The sequence below is a fragment of the Myotis davidii genome, unplaced genomic scaffold, assembly GCF_000327345.1.
Source record: "Myotis davidii unplaced genomic scaffold, ASM32734v1 scaffold59, whole genome shotgun sequence".
Classification (NCBI taxonomy): domain Eukaryota; kingdom Metazoa; phylum Chordata; class Mammalia; order Chiroptera; family Vespertilionidae; genus Myotis; species Myotis davidii.
This window is the reverse complement of record NW_006293001.1, coordinates 9,393,613-9,404,002: the sequence shown is the minus strand read 5'-3', so window position 1 is coordinate 9,404,002 and position 10,390 is coordinate 9,393,613. Positions and strand designations below refer to the sequence as shown.

The following is a 10,390-nucleotide window of genomic DNA, read 5'->3' as shown; positions in this document are numbered from 1 at the left end:
CAGTTTGGATATGTGCCCCGTAAAGTCTGCGTGACATGGTAAGGTGTTTACCTTTCTGTCAGTCACACCTGGGAATAGGTCATTGGCTAGAATAGTTGTGACTGCTGCAAGGCTTGAAACCTGAATATTTAAACTTCTCAACAAAGAAAATTCATGCTCTTGGCTCTTGGCCCTCTTGCACTCCTGTTGCGCCTCCTGCATTCACCCACAGTCATGTGGGCCCATACAATGGACTATGGATTTTAACTCATCAGATGCTGAACTACACCTGGTTGCAGCATGGAAAGGAAACTCTGGACGCTGGCTTTGCTTTGCTGAACTCACAGCTGCCCCTCTTTCAGGACTGATTTAAGGGAAATGGGACATTGAGGAAGGTACTTAACTGAGGAAGGTACTTCCATGCCAATAAAAACCGTTCATTCTCTGGTGCAAATCTTAGAAAATTCATTTTCTAAAAATATCATAAGAATCCCACTCCCAGGAGTGAGGAGGGAATTTGGCTCTCCAGTAACATAGGGATAGCAAAGACCACCTCAATATTTCATGAATAAAAGTCAAGGCTTGGCCACAAATCTAGCGTTAGGAAATACACACACCTGCACACTTAGTCCGTCAAGCCAGCCAACTCAGGCAAGCACAGTTTGTAAGGGCGACCATATACTAGCTCAAGTCATCACTAAGTCCAAGGCTGAGCAGCCATAGTGTTCTTGATGGCTTTGCCCTTGACTAGGAGGAATCTTTATTGTCTCACTAATCATCAGCTCAAGGGCCATTAATGATAAAGTCCTAAATCTAATTCCTAATAAAACCCCAAAAGTTTTAGAGACAAAATGAAAGAGCATATTTCACAGATACCCTTTAACCAATGGTTGGAAAGTATTTCTGTAGTTTAGACCTGAAATTAGTTTGAACTTAAGAAAAAGTGACAGCTATTAAAAGGAAGGTGAATTTGGCAAGGGAAGATTATTGTTACCTTATCAAGAGGCTACTTCTGAATGGAGCATCCTGACAAAACTGAAGTCTGGCTGGGACTTGAACCAGATAAACTTGTTATGCAAATAGCTTTAGCCACAGGGGAAAGGGCTGATAATGAAATCACTACAAAGCCAACCACACATTATAGAAGTGACAAAAAACATTGGGCAGGGTCTTAGCATATGGATAAAAAAGGAGTGCAGACTTTATGTGAGCATCATGTTTAATTTATCATAACTAAGCTGTCAGGAGTCATGCTTTGATAAATGCATAACTAACACATATAAATGAGTCAATTATCACTAACGACCAAAGGTTCAGAACCAAACAGGCTAATGTTTCTTTACTATTTTTTTTCTCAACCCCCCCAAACAGGTTTACTAATAGGATTTCAGACCTTCTTAAAATCTCTCCTGTCTCCAAATTCAGAAGGCTGGAAACAGATCTGAAAAATATTAGGCCACATCTCAGCACTCATGTCGCCCCTCCCCTTCTCTCTCACCCCAAGCAAACATATCAGTCAGTAATAAGGATATTCAAAGTTTTTAAGCTGTTAAAGAATTCCTAGTCCTGTTTACTCTTTAGAAAGAACCAGCTCACTTTAAATACAATGCACCACAGATTAGTCTATGAACTGAAGCAATTATCTGGATAATTCAAACTAAAACCTCTTTTCCTAAAATTACCAGATAATCATCTTTCTCACCCCAGGCCCACCAATAATGAAAAGCTTATAATATGAAGATTTTTTTTTTAAGTCAGGTGTGTGTGTTTATTGATTTGAGAGAGAGAGAGGAAGAGAGAGGAATAGAGAGAAACACCGATGATGAAAGAGAAACATAAGTGGGCAGCCTCCTGCATTGAGCCCGAAACCCTGACTGGGAATTGAACCAGTCACCTCTTAGTTCATGGGTCAATGCTCATCTACTGAGCCACACCAGCCGGGCTAATCTGAATATCTTAATCCTCCATCCTTCTTCCTTGTTCCTCCCAATATGAGCAAAATATGTATAAAAACAAACCAAGGCTCTCTTTAAATAGACATTTCTAACCCAGTGAGTATCTCTGTTTATATTTAATTAGAGATTTGAATAAATAGAATGAAATAGTAAAGTTAAATAACATTTGGTAGGCTGAGCAATGGCAGCCTAGGGTAGGTAGGCTCATCTATAAAACCAGAGGATATTATTTGGGAATAATGGGCAGGTTTCTACCTAAAAAGATAAAACACAATAAATTAGTCCCTAATCTCAAGAGTTACAGTCCCCAAAATCAGGTAAAAGGAGAATTTGTGGTTGAGGAATCTAAGATGTAATGGGGAAAACAGGATTGGCTGGCTGAGGTCAGGAAAGCATTTATGAATGCCAATAGCAGCGTTTCCCAACCTGTGGGTCACGACCCCTTTGGGGGTCGAACGACCCTTTCACAGGGGTCGCCTAAGAGCATCAGAAAACACATATATAATTACATATTGTTTTTGTGATTAATCACTATGCTTTAATATGTTCAATTTGTAACAATGAAATTGGGGGTCACCACAACATGAGGAATTGTATTAAAGCGTCTTGGCATTAGGAAGGTTGAGAACCACTGGCCTATAGTATGTAATATTTCCTCTAATAAAACCAATAAAAAGAACTTGTAAAAAAAAAAGAGGAGATTGATGACATTTTTTTCATATCTTAAGTTAGTAGTAAAGCACACGATCACTTAATTTCTATTTATTTTCCTTGGTTCATTAGAACTTTTCCAGACTCTCCCTCCCCTGCAGTTTCAACAGTTGTCTTCTCTGTTTAGTCCTCCGTTCTAGGATCAAGACTCCTCTAAACCTACAGCAAGTCAGAATGAGTGCATCTGGAATTCTCAGCTAGGAAAAACATAAGCAGATTTAAGTGGGCATATAAAAGGGTTTTCCATAAAGAAAAACCAATGGTTGAAAGAGATTTCTATCCTGTGATTAACCCTGAAAGTCCCACCCCATCATCAAATACATACCTTTATTCCCAAATCCACCCAAATAATGCCATTTTGGCTTACCACCAACATTTTCTTTAAAAAGTATACAGAAGCCAAACTTTGGTGAGTCAAGTCACATTTTAGAGGCATCATGAGACCTTGGTACAGGAAGGCATATTTGTGAATATGTAATGGGTTTTTCTAGGCCAACAGTTTAGAGAAGGTCAATCAAGGGCATCTCTGTGCAGCAGTGGAGTGAAAAGGAAAACTCTGGATCCAGGCTTTGCCAGCAAAATCATTGGAACCTTAGCGACCAGATCTCTCTCCCTGGGCTGATCAGAAATGTGTTCCCAGCCACCAAGGTGCCAGTTCCCTCTACCTCCTCCTCTGGTTCCCAAATCTCAGGAGGTGGCTCATCCTCTGCTCCTATGTGAGCACCATCCCTCCTCCTATATCTGTTGTTCCTCTTCACATCACCCTTGACTTGTGACAACTGTACTCTGCAGTCATTGCAGGAACATCAGAGTGGGGAGAGAAGGGGGAAGGAAATAGCCTCCATCCCTGGTCTTGAACTTCTGGTCATATTTCAACCTGGCCCTACTTGGTAGAGTTCTTGGAGTTCCTTACTGCTCCTCTCTCCTGAAGAAGATGGCACAAATCCAGGAGAGACGGGACAAGGGACCCTGAATTATGTTACATTTGAAAGGCAAGTGAACTGCTCCTTATATGAAACCCTTGGGGCCAAATATGTTTTGGAATTTAGAATTTTTATCAAATTTTAGAAAAGTGAACCAGTGCATTTACTGTATGTTATGTAACATCCCCAGCGGGATCTGGAGCAGTACACTATAATCAAATGCATTAATATATCTGCAGCAATTCACATGAATATTCACACTGAGTGAGATAAATAACGACTATAAATAACTCGACTTCCGTGTCGGTCACGTGTTGTCATCAGATCAGTTCACGTCAGGTCAGGGCTTGCAGCTAAATGATTCAAGTAGGAAAAACTTTCATTTTTTCAGAGTCTTTGGAGTTTGGAATTGTGGACAAGGGACTGTTGATCTGTACTGTGACTGATTAAGGAAGACGATCAAGAGACCCAGTTTGCTTCATGGCCCTGTCTCTTTGCGGCAGCATGCAGACATGTTAAGAGAAATTTGTATTGACCCTTCCCTACTGTTTTTTCAGCTATTTTGGTCACTTCTTTTTCCTTCCATGACCTCTGAACACTTTGTCCGATATGCTAGTCACTTAGGGCACCGCTTTCTGAATCCTGTGCCTGGTCTCAATTCCTGCCCCCACCGTTCACCAGGCCCCTGGCTAAGGGTCCCCTCCAGCACACTGCGCATCTTCCCCAGACTTGGGCCCAGCGTAGTCCTCTGTCAGGGGCCTGGCCAAAAGCTCATGTTGCCAGCACTGAGTCATCAGCCCATTGGTGGTGGTGGTTCTGCTCCTGTCTTAGCCCCATTCCATCTTGCCTACTTCCTGGTAGCACAGCTCGCACCACGTACGTCACCCATCAGTTAGGTTTTCATCTTGTTCTGCACACCTGGAGCCATGGCTGGGGCTCTTCACCTTGGTGCCTCCGGCCTGAGATCCTACTTTGCCCCCTCAATCACCATGGAAACTAGAGGCCTGCTCCCACACCACAGATCCTAGAGCAAAGTCCACCTTCCACACTGAAAAATTCTGCTGAAGGCTGCCACCTCCTGTCTCCTCTCTGGTCCCAGTGTGGCATCAGAGTTGGCAATATTTGTCCCAGGAAGAGTAGATTCTCAGATAAATGTGACCCATATGATAAGGAGGAGGATCATAGCCAAGACTCAAATGGAACTCCTTATTTTTCAAATCCTACAGAGTCACCTTCTGTCATTTACTGGAACAAATTCCGTGTTATAACGTGCTAGAAGGCATAACAACTTTTGGCACCAAGTAAATTCCACAGCTTAGATTTCTCCAATCACTGTCCAAGGCTTTGCTGGGTAAGCAATTTTCAGTGGAAGAAATACTCACTGTGAAATAAAGTGGTTGAATTCCTCACACCATTTTTCCGGATGAAGTAAAGTAGGTGGAGGATTTCTGAAAAACAAAAGCAATTTTTTTTTCTTACAAAAAATAAAAGTGTTCAGTTAAAGACAGACTATCAACTTGCCTACTGATATTGCTCTAAATAGCTCTGATAAAATCCACTCTGTTTCTTCCTGGGTGAGAGTCATTCATTAGTAGTAAATTATAAAGTGCCAGCCCATATTTATTTAGTCCTTCATTTTCATTGATTTGAGGTCTTCTAAGTCAACAGCTTTCAGTAAGATCTGTGAGGGTTACATAGATCAGGAACATTCCTCAGGGGACAGACACTCTGAGGGGAGAGGCAAGCACACAACTACTCAAATTGAGAACTAAGTATTACTAGTGCCATAAGAAAGTTATAAAACTAGTGCTAGGGACTTTAGAGAAATAGACTTTTAATTTTGCAGGATTTTCAGATCATTATGCTACCATTGGATACATTTAAAGTATACTCATAAATTCAACAGTCACATTTTAAACTATTTCCTAGATATCACACTTCTGCAATAAGCAGTGGAGAAAGCAAAACAACTAAGATAATGTCCCCAGAGAGGTCCCTGGGCAGAGATGGGGACAGACAGCTAACGTAACTAATTATTGGAGGCCCAAGAAAACCAGAGAAGTGCAGAAAAACTGTGGTAACCAGACCACTTCCTGATGAAAAGGCAGGAAAAGGGGGAAGGAAAGGGCCTCTCGTTGACTGAATATTTACCCAAAGACATTCAATTTTATTTGTTTATTTATTTATTTTAATAAACAATTTGTGTCTTCTTTTTTATTGATGAGAGAGAGCGAAAGAGCGAGAGCAAGAGAGAGAGAGAGAGAGAAACATCGATTGGTTGCCTCCACATAAGCCCTGACCTGAGATGGAACCCACAAACTGGGTGTGTGCCCTGACAATGAATCAAACCTGCGACCTCTTGGTGTACAGGATGATGTTCCAACCAACTGAGCCACCCTGCCAGGGCAAGGCATTCATATAGAGAGAGAGGAAAGGAGAGGGAGAGAGAGATAGAAACATTAATGATGAGAGAATCATTGATTGGCTGCTCCATCCCTACTGGGGATGGAATCTGCAGCCCAGGCATGTGCCCTGACTGGGAATCGAACCATGACCTCCTGGTTCATAGGTCAACACTCAACCACTGAGCACACCAGCCTGACACTATCTTTGAGGGGGGCCTAAGTTTTGCCACCCCCAAATATGCCTTTTGGGACATTGATTTTAAGTTTTATTAAGAAACAAGACTCAGAAAGAACACTTAGCCCTTCTCCTTTTCCCACCTGGAGGATTCAGATAGAAAAGTCTGCCTAACGGAAGGGAGCATCACCTTAGCATCATATTAGAAACTAAATGAGGCAGCCAAGGAGAAGCCTAGCCAGCCTGTCTGCAGAACTTTCCTCTGTGTGCACCTGTTTCTGGGCGGCCCAGCAAACATTTGCTTACCACATGTTTGCTCCTTCTTGTCTACCTGTCAATCACCTGCTTTCTCTTTAAAGCCCCAGACCCCTTCCCACTCTCCTTTGTCCAGTATGGCACAATGCCTCCTTGGGTCTCATATTCTTATGGCATCCCCACATGTCCATCCATAATACATTTTGGACATTTTCTCTTCCTAATATGTCTCTGTTAACGTGATTATCAGCCCAGCTAGAAGAACGTAAAGGTGAGAGAAAAGTTTTGTGGGTTTTTTGTGCTCCTGCATGTTAACTGTACATTTTTTTTCCTAGCCGTAAATGAAAATAGGAACTTATGGACAAGTCAAGTTCATAAATGAAGAAAGTTACATTTCTGAACACCAGAAATTTGACTGTAAATCCATTACATGTGATCTTTGTTTTCACCTGGGTTTTAACTGCTTCCTAAAGCCATATGTTGCTCAGCTTCAATAGGTAGAAAAATAAGAGCAGTAAGAATAACCAGAAATAAAAACTGTATCAGATAATGTGATTGCAAGCTGCCTCTCAATAACCATTCTCTTCTTGTTTCTTAAAATTTTTATTCTGGCATCATGCTGTCATATAAAGACTACATTTTCCTGACTTCCTTGCAGCTAAATGTGGCCATGTGACTGAGTTCTGGGCAATGATATATAACTAAAATTGTTCTATGGTGTTTCCAGAAAGTCTTTTTAAGAGAAAGGAGATATGCCATATTTCTTCTTCCCTCTTTCTGCTCTCTGGCGCATAGATGTGATGGCTGGAACTTGAGCAGCCATTTTGGACACGAGGTTAACGTGAAAATGAAAGTATAGCAAAGACTCTCTCTATATAAAACCCTAATATGCAAATAAACCAAACGGCAGAACAAATAGTTGCGTGGAACATGGCAGGCGTCGGCGGCAGAGCATGGAACATGGAGGGTGTCGGCTCTGGCAGGATGGTGGAGCAGGTGAGCAGGGCACCAGACCAAGGTGGGGCACCAGTCGCTGTCATCAGGGTGAGCCTCTGCTGGTTACTGAAAATTCTTTGCTCCTTCACACCACAGTTCCACCTGGCGCTCACACCTACAGCCGGCACCAGAGCCGCCGCATGCACCCGTTGCCGGCGCCTAGCATCAGTCCTGATTGCTTGGTGCCATCAGCAAGTCTGAGCAGCGGCTGCTGGCCCTGATCGCCCCTCAGGGCTTCTCCACCTCCCCCTGCTCCTGAAGGGTGATTGGGGCAGCAGCCACCGCTCACACCCGCTGATGGTGCCAACCCCAATCACTCCGCGCCAACAGCAGGTGCGAGCGGGACCAGCACCATCAGTGCATGGGAACAGCAGCGGTTGGAGTGGGGCTGCCAGCAGAGAGGGGACCATGGGCTGCGGCGGGAGGAGCTGGGCGGGGGGAACGGAGGATGGGCCGAGACCCACCCCTGTACCCACTGCAGCTTTGGGGCCCACAGTTCCTTTCAAGGTGTATGAATTCGTGCACTGGGCCCCTAGTATAGACAGAGACTATATTCCTGATGATACTGTAAAGCTGCCATACCAGTTCTAGACTACTTCCCCAGTCTTCCTTAAAGAAGAGAGAAATAAATTTTCATCTTCTTTAACCCACTCTTATAGGCAATTAATCCTAATTGAGCCCCAAATATTTCAGAGTATTATCCTATCACATAGAACACAATTTGATAAATGATATAATAGAAGCATAAGCACAAAGTTCTGTGGAAACAGAACTAAGGGGGCAATTTATCCAGTGTGGAGTGTCCAAAGAGTTTATAAGGAAGAAGAACTTGAGATGACCCCTGAAGATTAGGTTGGATTTTTTAAGATAAAGAAGGAGAAGGAAACTATTTCAGGCTTAGAAAACAACATGTAGGAAGTCACAGAAATAGTTTAAAAAGTCTGGTAGATCAAAGAATGTGAGTAATTTGGGAGGCTAGACTATGTAACCTTTTGAGTCTGGAGAGAGAGCAGGAGGCAAGGACGAGATGGGGGAAAAAATGATAAGAGAGGAAGTATATGATTTCCCTGTACTGCATGATTATTTAATCATCCTTCAGATCATCTGACTCAAAGATGCAAAGGAGAATCATCCGTGTACTGAGCTAGAAAGAGTAGCAATTAAAGGTTGCCCTTCAGTTATTCTGGAGGCTTCCTCTTTATCTCATTCATTCTCTTCAACAAGCCTTCATCTTTACCTGTATTTTTTAAATAACAAAAGCACGGTCATGTAACTTCAGCTGCAACACTGGTTGTGCTGACCTGACCTTACTGGCGCCAGCATCTGAGGCTGTGCATCCATGTCCTCCCAGCTCACCTGTGTGGCCCCGTTTGGCATCTCTCAGTGAGCAGGTTGTCCCCGTTCATCTCTACATCCCATTCCAGCCCTTGAACTTTCTTTGCTCTTGTCAGGATTTCTGCTCCTTCTGTTCTCACTGAGGCCAGTTCCACAAAGAACTACTTAAGCAACTTACTGTCTAACAGACTTAACTCACCCCAACGCAGTTAACTATGACCAAGAAGTCCCTTGTAGACAAAGTGTACAGACTTGGTTAAAACAACCCTAGTAGGCTTGACATTGGTCAGTGGAGCAGGAGGGACAGCCCTTTCCACAATTGGAGAATGACCTGGCAAGAGTCCAGTGGAGAAACCGATGGCAAGTGTCCACTCTGGGGTAGAGAACGCTGTAGCTTCCTGTTTTCAGTCTTTTTCTCAACAGGAACTAAGGACAGGGGCTACCATGTGTGTGTTGGCCGGAACCTCTGCAGCAGGGCACAGAGGAGAACAGCAGTGGATCACCACTCACCGCCAATGCCTGGAGGCTTCACACGAGCCCCACACATCTTTTTGAAAGCTTGGCATTACAGGGACTTGGTTTTAGAGAATCTCATTTGACCTTGTAGATGCCCCATCTTTCCTGGAGTTCATCCATCATACTTAGATTCAGTAAATTGAGATCTTTGAAAGATCATTATCTGTGTGCAATGAAAACTAAAAAAAACAAAAAAAAACAAAAATACAGGAAAGAAAAGAAATTGAAGGCTTTAGAGTACAGTAGGTCCTCAGGTTACATCAGAGATCCATTCCTAGGGCACGACGTAACGCATTTTCACCTTAAGTCAGAACCCACCTACATAAGCACCTACGTCACTCACATGGAGCACGTACACAGCAGTAATGAAGTGAAACAGTAAAAAAGAATTAAAAGCAAGGTAATAGTTCCTGACCTTTACTTGTGGTAAATAAATAATAAAAGACATAAAGCACATATGTACATATGTCGAAATGACAAAACTTTTTTTTATATATAAATAAATGGGAGATGGCGATGTAACCACAAAACAACGTTTGTTGAGTTTGATGTAACCTGAGGATTGTCTGTATATTGTCTGCAATGGCAATATAAATTCTAGTTCTCTTGCCATCTAAGAAAACCACCAAATAGTAACAATGGTACCTTTTTGCCTTCTCTTAAAACTACAACCCTGCCCAGAGGGCCTCTCTCTAAAAGGAGGTGAGATGCTTCATAGTCAGTACGGTATATGGGAGTCAGGGCAGCTGCGATGCAGAGGCAGGCAGCTACCACTCGCTTATGTATGGATGCTGAGGGCCTACAGGATGTAGGTGAGTGGCTGGAAGGCCGATGAATCTGAATAACCAGCTCTCAACATTACCAAGACACTAGAAAAGAGATTAGTCAGTGAAGGGAAAGGATTTGGGTTTTGCCTGCCTGAATTTTATTCCTGTGCTTTAGACCCAAAATTCAATTTTTATAAAGATCCCCTACAGAGAACCAAGATGGCGGCATAGGTTAACGCCGGAGATTGCTGCCTCGAACAACCAATTCAAATTACACCTAAAAGACGGAACAGACATCATCCAGAACTACAGGAGGGCTGGCTGAGTGGAAATTCTACAACTAGGAGTAAAGAGAATATCATACCCAGACTCA

At 42.9% G+C, this 10,390-nt stretch overlaps 1 protein-coding gene across 1 annotated transcript in view; it reads right to left on the bottom strand.

The window, feature by feature from the left end:
• Nucleotides 1-10,390, bottom strand: part of MYO3B (myosin IIIB) — a 356,270-nt gene that overhangs the window by 239,556 nt on the left and 106,324 nt on the right. Inside the window, exon 8 of the mRNA XM_006766548.2 lies at nt 4,951-5,016. Coding sequence (XP_006766611.1) covers nt 4,951-5,016 — 66 coding nt within the window. The remainder of the gene's footprint in view (nt 1-4,950; nt 5,017-10,390) is intronic.